This window comes from Paramormyrops kingsleyae, chromosome 8 (genome assembly GCF_048594095.1).
Source record: "Paramormyrops kingsleyae isolate MSU_618 chromosome 8, PKINGS_0.4, whole genome shotgun sequence".
NCBI classification, from domain to species: Eukaryota; Metazoa; Chordata; class Actinopteri; order Osteoglossiformes; family Mormyridae; genus Paramormyrops; species Paramormyrops kingsleyae.
Window position 1 is genome coordinate 23,588,649 of NC_132804.1, and position 18,911 is coordinate 23,607,559.

At 43.0% G+C, this 18,911-nt stretch overlaps 1 protein-coding gene across 2 annotated transcripts in view; it reads right to left on the reverse strand.

Annotated features, from left to right (window-relative positions):
- The window catches only part of grip2b (glutamate receptor interacting protein 2b), a 243,907-nt gene extending 225,780 nt beyond the window's left edge, over positions 1 to 18,127 (reverse strand). For both annotated transcript variants that reach the window (XM_072715498.1, XM_072715496.1), the window contains exon 1: positions 17,985 to 18,127. In XM_072715498.1, coding sequence (XP_072571599.1) covers positions 17,985 to 18,120 — 136 coding nt within the window. In that variant the 5' untranslated portion in view covers positions 18,121 to 18,127. The remainder of the gene's footprint in view (positions 1 to 17,984) is intronic.
- Positions 18,128 to 18,911: the final 784 nt, after the last annotated feature.

Below are 18,911 nucleotides of genomic sequence, written 5' to 3' on the forward strand. Positions count from 1 at the left end.
CCTGGGTTGTTTCTCTAGACCTTAGAGGCTATCAGTTATCAGCGTTAATGGATAAAAGTTGTTCAGTAACAGTGAGGTCAGGACTATGGTCGGGGCCTGAGCTGAACAATTCAGGAGAGACGCCTATTGATTACCACTGCTTAAGGATTTAGCTTCTCTGTGATTAAAGGGGGAGATTATTATATAAACGCTCAGATACACAGGCAGAGTGCTGCATCACAGATCGGGAAAAATAGGAGGTAGGCGGACATTCAGGACTCGGTCCTCTGACGTCGTGCGCTGGAGCGTCTCCAGCCTCGGCAGCTCCGAGTGCCGGGCCTGGGTTCACACGCCGCCGGCCGGACGGTCCCCGGTTCCTCTCTTCATGTCTCCCTCCCCCTCACGCGAAATCAGAACCGTCTAACTGATGCAACGCAAAGCAACAGCAATTAAAACCAAAAACAGCAGCACCATAGCCAGTAACAATTTAAAATGGTTATTATAATAATAATAATAATAATAATAATAATAATAATAATAATAAAAACAAATGCCCGCAATCTATAGCTTTTTTTTTTTTTTTAATATTCCCTCCTCCACCCCCCCTCTGCGGGGGACTGTATCTATTTATTTATTTATAAAATTTTTTTAAATTATTTATTTATTTATTTATTTTTTATTTTATTTTATATTTTTATTTACTTCCTCAAAAGAAGGAGAGGGAGGGGGGGGACAAAGGAGAAGGAGGGAAGAGAGAGAGAGGGAGAGAGAGGAATGGAAAGAAAACAGAAAAAAAAAACAAAAGAAAAAAAAAAAAAAAAAAACAAACCAAGAAAAAAAAAAAACAGATAATCTGCTTCCATGTCTGTTGAAAAGAGAAAGACAACATACAACATCTGTACTAATCACAACGACCATCAAACGTTAAATGTTGTTGAACAGCACACACAACCAGCCTTACAACCCATGCCCAGAAACAACAGCCGATCAAGACAGTGTGTGTCCGTGAGCACGTGTCCGTGAGCACCTGTGTGCACACCTGTGTGTCAGCGCGCTGGTGTTCCTAAGGTTTCTCCAAGTAATTGTCTAGTAGTGTGTGTGGGGAGCCACAGCCCCGCCCACCCAGGACATGAAGTCGACACGGGGGAGACCCGGGCCCCAGATATCCAGAGGCCCCCCAGGGCACGGGAACCCCAGGAGGACCAACGCAGGGACAATTGCAGCCCCCACCGAGAAAAGGGCAGAGGAGCGCTCCGGAGGGGGGCCATCCGGCAGCCACATCGCAGGAGCCCCAGGGGGCCGTGGCAGCGAGCACGCAGGCCCCGCCAGCGGCCGGCCACACCAGGGCAGACCGGACCCCGGGCCCAGAGGTCCAAGGGCCCCCCCACCCCCCAGCCAGGGCCCCGACAGAGCCGGAAGGGCCAGGCCCCGGCAGGCAACCGCCGAGAGTGAGCCAGCACACACCAGAGCATCCAGCCCCAGACATCGAGAACCACCAACGCATCGGCGGCCGGGGGCCTCATCCACCAGCAGGGAGTGTGGCGGGGGGTAATAGAGCCTGAGATGTTATTTCAGGTGGAGTCTAAGACCCAACCTGACACATGCGTATAGACAGACAGGCACACACATACACAAGCATACGTTCCCACCCTCATGCACACATAAACAAATATTCACCCATTCGCCCAACATGAAGACACAGAAATGAACGCCGTACACACACTCACACTCCCCATATATACTCTATACTCCGAGATCTAGGCACCACCGCCCCCAGAGGGGCAATCCGCCACCAGACCTCGGAGATGGATCCCTTTTTTCCTCTGGCATGGGGACAAGAAGACCACCCCGGACCCCACAGCAGCCGAGAAGCCCACCAGCCCAGACCCCGACCGGACGGCCAGCTCCTCCCAGCCCCCGGCCCCAGATGGTGAACAGAGAACGGGGGCGTGAAAAGACCCCATGCTTCCCTCCGCCCGCTCATATGTGGTGTTGGTGCGTGTTGTTCTAAAGTGCTTTAAAACAGGGGAAGGGCATGGTGCTAACCACCCTCTATAGCTTTTCATTGAGATATCAGGTAGCTTGGTGAAACTTAAAACCAGGGCGGTGGATGCAAAAAACAGTGAATGTTTGCCTAGATTAATTTAATTTAGATGCTATCCGCCCCAAACTGTGTATATCTTGCTCAGTCTCATGATTCTCATTTTAAGGCTGCTACCAACAGACCCAGTACATCTATTGCTGCATGAGGAGCAGATTAGGAACCTGAACAATAAGGGGTTTTGAATAAAAAAGGGAAATCCGTCCCACAGCGTACCTCATAATGGAAATACACCTGTAAGGGAAACGTGAATAAAATTGCAAAAAAAAAAGAAATGAGGGCATAAGACTGCCTAAGCCTATATTACAGTATATAGAACCAGAAACGGTACTGCATAGGCTTTGGAAGGGGAAAGACGAAATTTAATCCTACCCGGATTCATATCTTATCTGTAAGTGTTAAAGATATATTACTGCAGTTTCAGTAGGTAGCAGGACGGCCCGTAATGGCCAGCCGAGGTTCCAGATCGCGATGGGCTACAGCCGACCCTCATCAGACCTAATCCCGCATACCAGGGCGGACCAGCCCTGCTGCGTGCCGATACATCGCGCTGCTTCACCTGCTTAATATGCTTCAAAGCGGGCCGGGTACGATTTATGTTTTGCTGTTACTACTCACTCAGAAATAATTGCCTGTCTCTGGCTCTGCTCTTCCCCGTTTCCTTCTCGCACTTACAAATGAGATCCGTGGTTTTTCCATCACCTTTAAGGCCGGCGATAAGAGCGCGGAGGCGAGCGGCGCTTTCAAGCGGCCCGCTGTCACTTCATTGCTCTCCGCTTCTGCTCATCAGTAGAGGGTTCGGGGGTGGGGGGCCACTACAGAAGACCATAGCAAAGTAATTAATGTTAACCACCGACAGAAATCCGTTATATGAAAAACCGCATTCCCTCGAGTTTTCGCGATTTACAAAAAAAAAAAAAAACTTGTTTATGTATTGCATGCAGATTTACAAAAGCTTTGAATAGACAATTTAAAAACGTCACCTTAAATTACTCTGGAGTTCACCACGTTTTATGTATTACATTAATGCTCACCTCTTGAGTTTCCTCCAGTGATATGCTTAAAAAGTCCATGTAAGTAAATATTGAATTAGCAAGTTATTGAATTAGTGCACTTGGAAATTATTGATATAATGGAGACAAGATAAATGTATCAGTTCAGTTGTGCATAGGGCCTTTAAGTGTGGTTCAGAGAAATATCTCATTATAAATTATATACAGTCCAGTAAAAATGTGCAGTGTATGGCAAAAGTACCCATACAGAACAACATTTACAAATGTATATATGCACGAACAATGGTATAGGTTCTTAAGCTTGCATGAAAATTCACTCAAATATTATCTAATGCATTATCCAAATGAAATGTATATAATTCCACCTAAATAACTCAAGAACTCCACCACTGAAGCATACTGGCATATCTGCTTCATTATACTTTCAGGTTTTTGAAAATTCAGAACTGTAGTTCTGAACCATAGAACTACATGTACGTAGGAAAAATGACCTATTCACAGAAATGTACAGCATTCATAGGTCTTCCAAATTAGAAAAATGGCACAAAATCTTCCACTGTGGTGGCCAAATTTCAATATGTGATGGAGCAAAGTATATATGTGTGTGTGAGGATGTACTGAGTGGGGACATGGCGTAGAACCCAGAGGATCCTTTTCATGGTACCTGTGTAGGGTGCAGCCAATACACAGATTAAAATGCTCACTTGCAAACAAACAAACAAACAAACAGACAAACAAAAATCAGCCACTCTTGGCTGCTGCTTCAGGAATAAGCAGGAAATGAAATAGATGGAGATTATGGGGGTCTTGGGTTAGCATCAACACTGTGGTTCAGATTAGCAGGGCCAAAGCAAATCAAAACACAACAATAAAGACAAATCGCAGAAGACAAAGCAGGTAGAAAAAGTCAATACGCTCTGCTCATCGGCCCTGTCCCCCTGAAATGGAAGATTGCCACGGGCACCCGCAATCTTAATGGATTAAGTCCGTTCAGTAATAATGTGATCCAAATTATGCTCAGGGAGTCAGTTAAGCGACTGAGGAGAGCCAGATATCGATCAGCACTTCTTGTCTGGTGAAGAAATCCCGAGGGATCTAGAAAGAACTTAATACCCCCCAAGCTATCAACTGCAACCCTGAGGAGGGGGCTGTGGTTCGGGGGCACAGCTAAAATTATATTTCCTCTTTCCCTGGGGACAACAAAGACAAAGCAATACCAAGCACTTAACATGATAGGATTTCTCTGGGGAGAAGATAGCGGTATGGTCTGGGTAACCAACACAAAACATCATTTTATACTCGACAGGGGCTGGAATAGATGGATCTGGATAACCAGAGTTACAGAGATTCTCCCAAATCATTGTTGCATAAACTCAACAGGCGACTCAAGGTTATATTACAGCCTCTTTCCTTGAAGTTGTAAAAACCATTAAAGCTACTGGGGGGATTGAAAGTCAAGTGGTCTGTCACGAATGTGAGCGGGAGTAAGAGAAGATTGTTCAGTTGCCGCCAGATCTTCTAGGTTCTAAGACATACTTGCGGCATTCAGGCCTCTGTTTACTGGCCTACATCAGAGCATGTTCAAGTGATTCGGTGCCTTGTTTCAAATTAAGCAAAGCTAAGTGCTAATACCTTCCCCTGTGGATCCACACTGGTGTGTTTTGCATATAAAAGCAAATAAACTAAGAACAATAGATGAAGCTATAATGAGTTCCAGAGCAGCTTTGGAAAAAAAAACATCTCATGGGTTTAAGATGCACATAAACTCAAAGTGTTTAAAAATATTTCAACCTTTAAAAAATATCCATAATAAATATGAGAACAATGGAACTTCAGTGCAGCCACTCAAAGCATTTCTTCGTTGTTAATGATAATTTTAAGGGATGATTACAGATTACATTATTGTGACCTTTTTTGTCCCAAGAGTCATCAATCAAGACCAATTCAACACTATCAAAGTGCCAAACCACTCCCCCACACACACATTTCCCCCCTAGTGGAAATTAACAAAAGGAAATAACTGCTGTATTTGTGATGCTGTTGGAACAGTAATGTATTCCCTGGACGCCCCCCCCCCCCCTATCTAATCCCTACTCCCTCTGCAAAATGAAATAAGTCCCAAAGTATCAACTTGTTCCATTAAATCCATCTATCAAATACTTTTAGAGGTACTTCCTTTGCTGGTACCTAGAATGGCTGCTTCAATTTTGGTGTGAATGGTCTCAAAATAAAATCAGGCATAGATCGTCATGAATATCATGTTTTTAGTACAAAGAGCCATACTTTCTGAGTCATCGCGCTACTGAGAACAAATGTGTTAGGTGACCCTTCGCTTTGCTGCCACTGTGTGAACGCCTCAGTTTGGTGTGAGCTGGTGAGTTCCAGATATTCACCCATACAATAGCAGTGTCCGAATTCAGGAGCAGCATCTTTCTAAGGCTGCATTCGAAGACCGAATGTGTGACAGTGATGCAACAATTTTCCCATTTTGGAGGGTCCTTGAAATGCGGTCTAGAAATGCATCCTTCTTCTGCCAAGTCGCTAAGGATCCACCCGATGGATCTTTCACAGCCCGACATGTCCCAAGATTCATTGTGCAGAGATAAAGTGGGTGTGTCCCAGCTATGCAATAGGAACAGTGCTTTAAGGCTCAAGGGTAAGAGAGGGATCAGCTGCCAGAGCTTTACACCTGGCACTGCCTGGTGTAGGTGGCCTGCAGGGGGCAGTAGCAGGGTGAGCGGGGCGTGGCTGTGGTCCCTGATGATTTATGCGACTTTCCACTGGCACCATCTGGTGTAGATGGCCTGCAGGGGGCAGTAGCTCCCCTCCGATGACCTATTCAGCAGAATGCACCACCCTCTGCAGTGCTTTGTCATCGAGAGCATTGCAGTTCCCATACCAGGCAGTGATGCATCCTGAGGAGGCTCATGATAAGGCATCTGTAGGACGTCCTGAGGATGTAGGGCCTCAGGCAAAATCTTTTCAGCCTCCTGATGTATAAGAGGCATTGCTGTGCTTTCTTCACTGCCTCAGTGGTGTGCGCTGTCCATGTGAGGTCCTCTGTGATGTGCACACCAAGGAACTTAAAGCTGCTGACCCTCTTTACTGTGGTCTAGTTGATGGAGATGGGGGGCGTGTCATCATCCCTGCTATCTGAAGTCCACTATCAGCTTTTTGATCTTGGCGACGTTGAAGGTGAGGCAGTTCTTCTGCCACTCTGACCTCCTTTCTGTAAGCAGTCTAGTCGCTGTTGGAGATGAGAACCACCGCCGTCATGAGATCCGCAAACGTCAAGAGGATGTTGGAGCTGTTTGTGGCCATGCAGTCGTGGGTGTACAAGGAGTACATTACCCATTCCTGGGGGGCTCCCGTGTTACGGATCGCTGCGGAGGAGGTGGCATTGCCCAATCTGACTGCCTGGCACCAACCTTCGAAGGCTGCAGCCTACAAAACACTTTGCCTTTGCAGACCGTGTCCTTTGAAGAATCCAGAATCTGAATTTGGCCAATGTGCCTGAAAAGTTTGAAAAAGCCAATAACTCAAAAAGCATTTGTCGAGCCTAACAAGAAAAGTGCCTGCAGCAGTGTAGTCCAGGGTTCTTCAAATCTGGACCTCGATTCCAAATCCAGGCCTTGTTTTCAGTTCTCCCAGGTAGTTCATTTAATAATTACTGATTCTGATTGGTCAGAGGCTACACACCTGACTGACAGGTAAAGGAAGGCTGGAAAACCAGCAGTGCTCGGACCTCGAGGACCATGATTTGAATAACCCTGGTGTAGTTCCTATCTGGGAATATGATAACTCATTATTCCTCTTCCATATAAAAGTGAGTTATGTCGTAGCCCTAAAGGCTGAGCATTAAACAGCTATTTTCAGTTCCTGACTTTCCCTATATCTTGATTGTCTTTATTTCAGTTGAACCAAATCCACGTTTGCAGCTCCTTGGTTGTCGCTGTAGCCTCAGGGTTTGAATCATACCCAAGTGGGTTTCCTCCACAGACTTGGACTCCCACAGTTAAAAAAAAAAGTGGTCTAGGTGTATTGGGGTCTTTAAATTGTCCATATTCTATGAGAATGTGTTAGATTGGATCTCATCCAAGCTGTCCGCTCTTATAGGCTCCAAGGTTGGGTAAGCAGTTTTGGAAGTCGAGTGGATGTACCCATGTTGCATTTAGATCATTGTCTCCTAAACAGGAAGTGAGAAAAGCAGTGTTTCCATTGGATTCATCCCAGAATGAAACCAAGATTGTAAAACAGTGACTGTAATAAAAGGCTTCACAGAAAACCGCAAGAAACACCGGACATCAAGTCAAAGTATTTTTATTGTCGTCTCAGCTCCAAGATGCATGGTGACACGGTGAGATGAAATGTCATTCCTCATTGGTGATAGTGCAAAAAAGAAATAAATAGAGTATGTCTTTTATATTTCTATTCTAAACATGACATACTGTATTAAGACTGTAAAATCTAGACATAACCTTAAAACAAATAATGTATAGTTATACACCTGATTAGGTGTACCAAACAATTAAAATACTCTATATTGGATCATTAACATCTGGCAGATGTGCATCTAGTGAAATATTAATACAAAGATATAAATATTAATATTAATAATACATAAATATTTGAGTAACATGCTTGACAGCTAATGGATAGTCTAGTTAAAGGCAAGTAGAGGGGTAGTTATATTTAATATCATTCATAATGCTGCGACCTTTCAGAAGCACAACATTTATGTACTTCTTGCCGTGGTGCCAAGTGTGTGATGCATTGAGGGTATACAGTAAATATGGGACATTAGCATTAGCACCTCAGTGATGTTTTTCTTCTGCCATAATTTTTTTTTAGTAACAATGGCAGCTTGACTAAACTGGGCAACAGACTCAGGGGTTTCTATAATGTAGAAGCTCTGGAAGTCTTGTTACCTAGATGTTTCTTGATCCAACTTGGAAACGTGCAAAATAAAGAGTGGCACATTTCTGAGGCACACAATGCGGTATAGTCTCAACAGAAAGTCAGATATGTGAGAAAATCAATTCGCCTGGAGTTCCAATTCCTCATCTGAACTGTGTAAATGAAAACTGTTTCATGTCATAGATAAGAGGACCATAAGTTCTGAACTCTCAAAAGAAAAATTCAAAGCCGCAAAAGACTCAAAAACGGATCATTACTTGTTTTTCACAGCACAGTGCGTGCTGCTTGTTACTTGCACTTAAAGAATGACTGGGTTTCAGAGATCGTAGTAAACATTTTTCACAATAAAGGGAGAAAATTGATAGACAAAGGAAGAAAGGGAAATTGTGCAATATTCCCATCTCAATTTCTTATTTCAGTGTTTCCCAAACCCCCAGACGTTCCACATTTTGCTCCCTTCCAGCTCCCAGCCAGACACTCCACATTTTTGCTGGGAGCTGGGAGGATGCAAAAATGTGGACTGTCTGAGGGTCCACGAAGACTTGGTTGGGAAACACTGTCTTGTTTGAGGCATTTGGATAAGTCTAACAAAGACTTAGACGCTGACCTTGATGCTGATGCTTGTCAGTAGAAATTCCTTCTCTCCACACCTAGATTAAAGACCGCTGACTTAATTAAGTAACAAAATGCAACGTCACACATTACGGCGCATAAAACTGCCATTTGCAGTGTAATTTACTATTCATTACTGTTTTTCATGATATGATACAAAGGGGGTACTATACTCCTACTACTGTACTAATTATACTCATTTTTAATAGCTTCAGTAAATTCAAAGAAACCCTGTTTTTACTTGAGTATGTTTTGAACAGACACTGTTTGACACATCTGTGGCATGGTTTCTTGTCAGAGAATCCCATCAACTCTGACCCTTCAGTTTAGCGGGTTTTTTTTTTTGTATAATTTTCCCAGTAAGGTTAGGGAGGAACCACTTTGGGAAATGGGGAATGCTTTCTTCATAATTTTATTTCATGATGTTTTGAGTTAGTTTAAATAGGTTTAATTAGGGGGTGAAGCGTAAACTGAGGTGTAATTCTTTCTGTTTATCTGTAATTAATTAATTAAACTCTCCCTCCCCAAATTCTTCGGTAGTGTGCCGCCTTTCTCCAGTCTGTCTGGACCGAGAGAGAGGTATGCATGATTGGCAGTCAATAGTTGAAAAAAGTTGTAAAACAAGATTTATGTTTGTTTTATTTAATGATAATTACTTCTGTTAAATGTGCATATCTGTATGTAATCCTGGCCACTCGTAAATGTGTATTTCCTTCCGTTCCTGCGAGGAAAACAGAGTAATCACTATATGTTGCTGCCGCTTACAAGTCCGATCTTTTAGTGTGTGATTAATGTAATATTGTATGATTTTCGTTTGTATCCATCAACTAAATCCTGCAGTTTAAGTTATTTTTCTTAAGTGTTGATTTTGTTTTCCTCGCTCCCCCTTTGTGGGAAAAGTGGAGTATTTGCCTAGTTGATGTAAACCGTGGCCTGAAACGGATGGAAGATTGATTTTTTTTTTATTTCATTAAAGGTACGTACGAATTTGAGTGTATAACTAGGGTGTAACTTGTTCTGTTATCATTTGTTGTTATGTACGCCAGTCTGTCTGGACCAAGAGATAGTGGAGTACGTATTTGATAGTGGAGTACGTATTTGATAGTGGAGTACGTATTTGATAGTGGAGTACGTATTTTCCTCCTTGATGTAAACCGTGGCCACTGCAGGTGGCTGCCTTTCGCTGCCAAGCTTGCTCTCACCTAAATAGGTGTTTGTGTATTATGGAGAGTAAGATGGGGTAGGTGAGAAGAGATTTCCCCATGGGGGTCAATAAAGTGTCGTTATTATGACAGGACAGCAAAGACACAGATCTGGTGAACCTGATTACATCACGCAATGTTGGGCTTTTAATAAAGATTTTTTTGGAGGGATGGTGAGAATGTATAGGGTAGCTAGAGATTGTTGAGGGTGGTGGTGTGGGAGGAGAAGGGATTACATGGGGAGGAGGGGGGGGGTGACTGGGCCATGTGGGAAATACATTGTTGTTCCAACAGCATTGAGTTTATACTGTAAATTGTACTGCATTTTATCCAAAATACTTCTACCTATTAGTGCTGTAACAATACACATCAGGAGCTACATTTACAATAGGTACATTGACAAGCAGTAGAACATGCAGAAATACAGCTGAATCGATGCTAAAGCAGTGTATCAGTGCATATCAGTCTGCATCCAAGTGGTAATGTTAACATTTAGAGATGAAAAATGTGACCCATTTACCAAAAACACAGTACTTCTGAGTCACAACAAACTCTTCAATGCTGTTTTTTTCAGTTTTCGTATAACATCTGATGGGACAGCAGACGTGTCATATTGTCATTTGTGTATCTGTGCTTCATCGTGTTATTTACTCCATTACAGATACAGACAAGACTCACCGGTGGAGAAGTGTCATCAAAGCACAGACACATCAAACAGAAGTCGAATCCTAATCCAAGCTGTCTACTGGTCAGAAGCAAAATTTGACAGGTGGTAAAATTCACAACAGCTCCAAATTACCATGCATACAACGTGAACGAGTGTGACTATTATTTGTAAGATATGGATTTAAAAAAAATAGGTTTGCATGTTTCTGGAGTACATATTAATGTACATATCATTCCACTGGATGAATATTATTTTTCATTCTCTACTATTCGTCTGAACAAACTTATGGATTCATTTTGGATTCATGGACTCAACTAGCATTGCTGGCTCAGGTCAACTTACCCGTCATCACCCAAAAGAGGTTCAGCCAGGTAAGGTATGACACCCACTGTACATATTTACAAAAAAATATTCCACACGCCAAAATATAGCACTAGAGACTGCTTCAAGCCAGAAAGCTACAAACTCTGACTGTTCAATTCTTAGTAACTGTGAAAGTTTTCACCTTCTCTGTCACAGAGAGCCCCAGAACACCTGGAGGAACTGTGACTGCTGTAGTGGCATCACTAAATGTGGAGAAGTTAGAATATGATAGTAATACAATGTAATTATTCATTCCTACTCTTTGTGTGCTTCTTTTGTTTCATAGTGTATTTGCACTTCTCTCCCAACTTACTCACTGTGATTTCAGGAGCTACTCTGAGAGAGCTCTGTCTTCAGTTTCCTTCTGAGAGAACTTATTAATAAGCTCAATGCTGCTCAAGTACAGCTATAGTCCCACTCCCCTTCCTTCTCCCTTCAAATGACCTCAAGTTGCCCCAAGACACTTATTACTGCATTTTTTAATGCTGTCATTCCTAAAATAATGACACCATATATTCAGCTCAGGAAAAAATTAAGAGACCACAGTCTCATGGTCCCCACAATGTAATATAAACATAATACACACACACACACACACACACACACTTGGTAAACTGTTAAACTGTTGTTCTGCATTTCATCAATTAATGTATTTCTGGGGATTAACTGTAGCTACAGTTACTGAAAAACAAGAACTCCAAAAAACAGCCAGTTGTAAGCTGTTCTGAAAATGTAGAAAGAGTTCAGCTTAGATCAATGGTTCTAGTATTTCAAAGTGGATCTATTTCCTAGAGTAACTTGGTTTTCTTCTTAACATGACCAAAGGCGTTAGTGTTCACTGCTGTTACTAGTGCTTAGTGTCTACGTTCTTCTCTTTGGCAGGGTGATGATACCCATTAGCAGTGAGCTTGCACTGTTAATTTGCCTTCCACATGTTTGGCAAGGAAAGCTTGTCCCTTTGGGATTCAGGAGTGTTAATCACACTTTCCCAGATCATCTGACCATACAATAGCACCCCAGTTTTTAATTGAACACATTACTACCTACCACCTAACAGCGCAACAAAAAGTTTCAAAAATGAGTCCTCGTCAACAAGTAACTTTAAGATTAAGATGCACTTTATTCATTCCAGGGGGAAATTCTAGTGCATACAGCTGCAAGAATGTAGTACAAAGACAAACAGACACATAGCACCAAAAAGACAAAGTGCAGAGACAGTTCACATGCAGAGTGCAAAGAAGTAAATGTAAAAATAGGATATCCTGAAAAACAGAATATTGTAATATTAAAGGATGAAATAAATAAGACAATAATAGCAATAATAAATTAGTGGATGATACATGTGCAATTAAAGAACAGACAGTACTAGACTTTTACTATTACCTGAGGTGGACATTTCAGGTCCAGAAAGTAAAAATCCAGACCAAGATTGTTTCAACCAAGCAGTAGAGTACAAAGAGTCACAGTCACAGGGTACTCAACTGGCTGGTTGAAACAAAATCTGGATTTTTACTTTCTGGGCCTGAAATGTCCAACTCAATACAAGTTGGGATGCTTCCTGACACGTTATGGCTGAGGGTGAGGAGTGGCATGCCTGCGGGAGGCGTTGTGGTGTCTGATAGCAGCACGTAGAAGGGATGCCCATTTGCATTTTTTTAACACACTGCCGGTGAAATGAACCGGTGGCTATATGTGCTAAGGGATACTGCCCCTTGTCCAATTTTTCTAGCACCCTCTGCTCCATCACTGCCTTCAGTGAGTCCAGGCTAATCCCGCGACAGAGCAGACTTTCCTGATGAGTTTGATCAGGGTTAGCCCTGTGATGGAGCAGGCCTTCCCAATAAGTTTGATCAGGGTTAGTCCAGTGACAGAGCAGGCCTTCCCGATGAGTTTGATCAGGGTTGGTCCTGTGATAGAGCAGGCCTTCCCGATGTGTTTGATTGGGGTCAATTCTGTGACGGAGCAGGCCCTCCCGATGTGTTTGATCGGGGTCAGTCCTGTGACGGAGCAGGCCTTCCCGATGAGTTTGATCAGGGTCCCTCCTGTGACGGAGCAGGCCTTCCTGATGAGTTTGATCAGGGTCATTCCTGTGACAGAGCAGGCCTACCTGATGAGTTTGTTCAGGGTCAGTCCTGTGATGGAGCAGGCCTTCCCGATGAGTTTGATCAGGGTCAGTCCTGTGATGGAGAAAACCTTCCCGATGAGTTTGATCAGGGTCAGTCCTGTGATGGAGCAGGCCTTCCCGATGAGTTTGATCAGGGTCAGTCCTGTGATGGAGCAGACCTTCCCGATGAGTTTGATCAGGGTCAATCTTGTGATGGAGCAGACCCTCCCGATGAATTTGATCAGGGTCAGTTTTGTGATGGAGCAGACATTCCCGATGAGTTTGATCAGGGTCAGTCTTGTGATGGAGCAGGCCTTCCTTATAAGTTTGATCAGGTTTTTTTTGATCAGGTGTTTGTTTTCTGAGCAGTAGAAAAGCACGCTGGCTACCATGGACTGATACCATACACAGCAACTTTCTGCACTTTATTTTTGTTTTTAAATATATATCTTTCCAGAGCTGCTCAAAGTTTTGTCTATTACAATGAGTATTTAATTCACTTGAATTATTTACTTGAATGTTTAATCAAATTTAGATACAGTACATGCACGATTGGAAGTTTACTGCACCACTCCCTGTACTTTTAATGAATTTGACAGGAATATCAAGTTAATCTCTTATGGAGTCATTTTCTGAGTCTGATCAGAATCACAGTTTAAGCCTGAGTGTGTGAATGCTGCCTGACTGCAGATAACGAGCAGGTGCCAAAAATAATCACGTGACCAGTCACATGCTTTTCTGGGCTTTTTTCCCGCTATCCAAAAGACGAGTATCCCTATTCATAAGCCAAAATGGCATAACACGAATAGGCAATTACCATTAATTTATAAGGGAAACATTTTTGAGTGTTCCCAGACCCAAAAAATAACCTATCAAATACATAAAACTAAAAAAAAACACTAGCATATAGTAAAAGCAAGAATTATAAATGCACAGCATATATAAAGAAGAAATAATGTATGTACGTTGTAGTTTCACTTACCAGAATCAATACAGTAGTATGTTGCTCAACGACATGGATTCATTCTGAGAAATGTGTTATTAAGCGATTTTGCCTTTGTAAGAACATCACAGAGTGTACTTACACAAACCTAGATGGTATAGGCTACTACACACCTGGGCTATATGGTATATTCTAAAGAACATTAACAAAGGTACTGTATAGCAAATACATAAACCAGTAACATAGCTATCATTATTATCTAATATGTCATGTATGTGATTGTATGTGCTGTATGTGTACGACTGGCAGTGCAGGATATTTGTTTACATTACAGTAGTGCGCTGCGCTATGACGTTATGATGGCTTCGATGTTGCTAGGCGACAGGAATTTTTCAACCCCATTATAATCATATGGGACCTCCATCGAATGTGCCGTCCGTTGATGATCGAGACGTCATTATGCGGCTCATGACTGTATATCTATACTTGGCTCACTGATAAACGCTAAATGCAATTTTTGCTTTTGTCCTTTTTTCGTAAATCAAAAATCCTTTTTCAGTTTTCTTTTGGTTAGTGAAAACAGGTGCCAGTGTAGGTCTTTCATAAAAGCAAAGTGGCGTAAAACGAACGTTCCTAAAGCAGGGCATATTTGTATACAGAAATGGGAGCTTTTCAAGAGATGGACATGGACTAGTGAACGTGAAAAGACAAACACATTTTGTGCACGTTTAAAGTTGCACACGATAGCCGAATTCAAGTTGCAGCAATGAAACGGAATACTTAATGTGTAAGATCTTTTCAACCGTGATCAAACGCCACAGCGAGACATGAGACCTATTAGATTCTGGGTGGAAAAGTGAAACACTGGGCCCAGATTTTCCATTGATTTAGATCACCTGTGCAGAATAATCACTCCAACCAGCTTTTTATGCTAAGCTAGATCATGGGGACTGGAGTCTCCCCCTGGCAGCATAGGACACATGGCAGTCGTACACATTCATTCATTATGAGCAACTCAGAGACCGCAAAATAGCCTTGAACTGCGGGAGGAAATCCATCCAGCCCAAAGTCAAACAAGTAATCTCCACACACAGTGCAGAGGCAGGCACCCAACCTGGGAGGCAACAGAGCTTCCCACCCAAAACCATCACTCTTGATGTCTAATTTTACAGGAAATGCGGGAATTAACCATATAAACAAGTAAAAGCTTTTCACACAAAGCTTTGCAGCAGGTAAGCTATAAGCGTTTTGCATCCAGTTATCTGTGGTAGCAAGTAACCTAGTGACTATGGACATAAACTTATAACCCCACAATACGATGGAGCAGCAATATTACCTGATTAAGACCATGACCTTGAAACATGACCAGTTCAATCCCTGCAAGGTGTCCTGATGTTTCTCCCCTGAGCACCATAGCAGGACTGTCCCAGTAAAATGCGCATGGATAAAACTGCAAGCTTCAATGGGTGGAAGCGTTGAGTGAGTAAATGTGAAAAGGAATGCAGTTTCACATCATTATCGCGGAAATCCAACTGACGGTGCACTTTCAGCGTGCACCTTCCCAGGACTCTCCAGCCCATCGTCTTTTAATATTAAATGTGATTTTCAGCTTATGAATCCAGAAGAACATCATGCTTTTAGAAAGTTCCCTTCCTAGCCCTTGAAGCAGACCGCTGTTCCTCTTATCTGTAAATTCCCAGGACACCTACAGGCGAATTTTTGCCTTCCTTTGTCTCTAAGCATGCCTGTAGCTAGGCTTGGGTGGTGTTGCGGTAATGTGGCATACTGCAGTGTTATGGGTTTTTTCTTTCAGCAAAATTTATCGTGCCCCCACCCCCTGGTCTGAAAATTATATCACGGGGATATATATCACTCAAAATACCAGACTAATGTTACTTTTCAAAATACCGTATATCACAGTATAATGTCTGGCCAGTATGACAGTATAATAAAAATTAGATACCGTCCAAGCCTACCTGCAGCTTCCATTGTTAAGGCATGTGACTTGTGGGACAGCACAGTAGTTCTCCCCGTGTTGTTGTGGGGTTTCTTCCAGGTTCTCTATTTTCCCACCATGGTCCAAAAACACGTTAAGGTGAATTGGAGTTGCAAGATAGTCTGTAGGCATGAATGGTGAATGTGCCCGGTCATGGGTTGGCACCTCGCCCTGGGTAATACCCTGCCTTACGCCCATTGTTTCTTGGATAGGCTCCAGCCCCCTGCCACCCTGCATAGGACAATTGGGTTTGGGGAAATATATGGATGGCATGAAACTCAGACTGACATAAAATGAGGAGGGTGGGCAGTGAGACCATGGTCATCCCGATGGCACCGTCATTTTTGCAACCCATAATTCAACAGGAGGCATCCCAGAGAGCACTGCAGGGGCTTTCATACTTATATGTGTTTTTACTCACAATTCCTATGGCTGATACAGTTATATTTTAAAGTTATATCAACATAATATGTAACATTACACCTACACACTGAAAATGTGTTTATGCTGCAAAAATATTAGCATTTCCACAAAGGTCAATTGGTTATCATCTCATCCTCTTTGGTACCTTGAAAAGGAAAAAAACAAAACAGTATTGTTACTCCAAAGTAAATGAAGCTGAATGAACAATTAAATGAACAATTATGTGTAATTATTAACTATTAATATGTTTACATGCAAATGTGAACCATCCTATAATTATCTCATGACTTCTTCTGCTCTCTCAGTTTTACCTGTAAATTAAACTTGCCAGGAAAGGAGCAGGAAACAATGGCTAAAGTGCCACAAATGAGGCTTATATAAGGACACAGCTTTAAAAATATTCAGCTTATTCCAGCAGTCAACAGTCAAGTGGCATGTTGGCATCAGAGATGGTTTGAAGTGGCGGTTGACAACAGCTCTCGGTCGTACGTGACCCAGTACTCTGTTCCTTTGTACTGCTGACAGGGTTTATATGTGGAACGCTCTCTTTCACACAAACAGCATCTCTGTCATTCATCATATTACCAGAGTAACCAAACCCAACTATAAACATGGACAGAAGCTCCAGGAAATTTGCAGCTCACCAAATGTGCAATATGTTATGAATACCTAACAGCTCATGGTAGACAGCTGCTCTGTAAACAAACGATATTCCCTTTTCCTGCTTTTTATAATTATTTTATCTTCTGGCAGTCGCCCACTCCCCCCCCCCCCCAAAAAAAAAAAAATCCAAATTTGAACAAATTTTGTGTGATATTTGCAAAATAGCACAAAAAGCATACACGAAAAAACTCAGAATCTGAAATCAAATTATGTCATAGAGTCAAGTCTGTATAAAAGAACCCCCCCCCCTTCCTCACACTCAGCAATCAGTTTTCTGCTGGACGTGGGTGACTATGACAGCATGGAGGGGGGATGTTCAGGTATGAACTGACCACAGTCCACTAATGCAGCCAATGCAGATGCAAATGACTTCATCAATTACTGCCTTAGGAAGCAACCTGTTAGTTTCATAACTCCAAGAATTCTCAACCACTTTATAACTCGAGAAGAGTATATTATAACAGTTATGACCTTCTACTGTACTTGTAGGATATGACAGAAAACAGGTGCACCTTGCAAAAACGCCATTTGATAATGAGCAAGAACACAGCCACATTCACAGCTACAGCTGAACAGATACTCAGGGGCCAGAGAAGATTTATGGAAAAGCCATTTTAAATACGTGGGAAATCACTCCTTCGTAATCAGTGATTACATTTCCTAAAGCTCACATCAGAAAATAAAGTCCACAGACTGACATGCACTCACGCCCCAGTGAGACCCAAGTTCGTCCACCCTGACCAGTGAGGTGATCATGCATTGAGGTGCACAGAGCTGTCATCCTGGGGACCCAGCGTGAAGCACATCACCGGTAGCAACAGAATGACAGCCCTTCAATCGCTTCCAGCGTTCACCCCCACGGGGGTAATAAGTGCGACTTTGGGGAGCCGGGGTAGATCCCGGCTCCTGCACAGACTCACACAAAACCACAGCAGGGAGCCCGGTCCACGCCATGCACCCTACAACTCCCTCAACGTAGCCGAGGACAGGAACTTACTCACCGCTGATGCACAGGCTGAGGGAGCACAAGCCTTCCTCACAGCCCTGAGCGCTATCTTCATCACACTGGGAGCTTCTTGCTGTCTTCCTGGGGGAAAGCCTCCTCACAATCTTCATCATTCGGTTCACTTTGTCCATCTTGCCCACCCCTTCCTTACTCATTGATCTCCCCTGTGCTCTTCAACCCCCTATCTCCCCCCTCTCTCTTTCTCTCTCTCCCCCTCTTCCTGTCTCCAAATGGAGCGAGAAGCAACGGGGGCTGCCTGACGTTGTTTTTCTTCTTTCACTCGGAGCTTTGAGAGCGGGAGGGGAAAAAAATGAATTTATACCAGCCCATAATTGCAGCGCGAAAGCCCTGGACTCAGTGTGGAAAACTGCCCCCAGCTTTTCACAAATCTCTGCCTTGGTCTCTTATGATGCTTCCACTTAATCAAGGTTGCAGCGTTTCTCTTAGTTCGCCGATTCATATCTGTCAGCGGGGCTGCATGTGTCTGCTCTCCAGTCCTACTCGATACGTGGAAACATGGTACATTTACAGACTGTAAAGTGCACTGGAGGTGTGGGTGGGGGAAAAAAGGTTTATCTACCGTAATTGGACAGCCATTATTTAAAGTGAGTCTAACAGAGAAGGTGCAGACAGCTCAAAGCAGCCTAAAAGTTTGACTCATCCACTAATCTCTAGTGACTAATGTTGAACTGCGGGCAGCTCTCCCTTTAACCAGCTCCGTTCATTTTTTTTCCCACTTCGACTTTTCATACCCCGGAGGGTCTGCTGCATTAGTGCTGATTTTGCACAATATTATGAATGTTTCATCCATATTTATCTTAAAGGGGAATTTCAGGGAAATGTGACAGACATACTTGAGATTCGAATAACCTATTAATGGTTATATATACATTAAATTCCCTGCGTCGTGAAACGCGAGTCG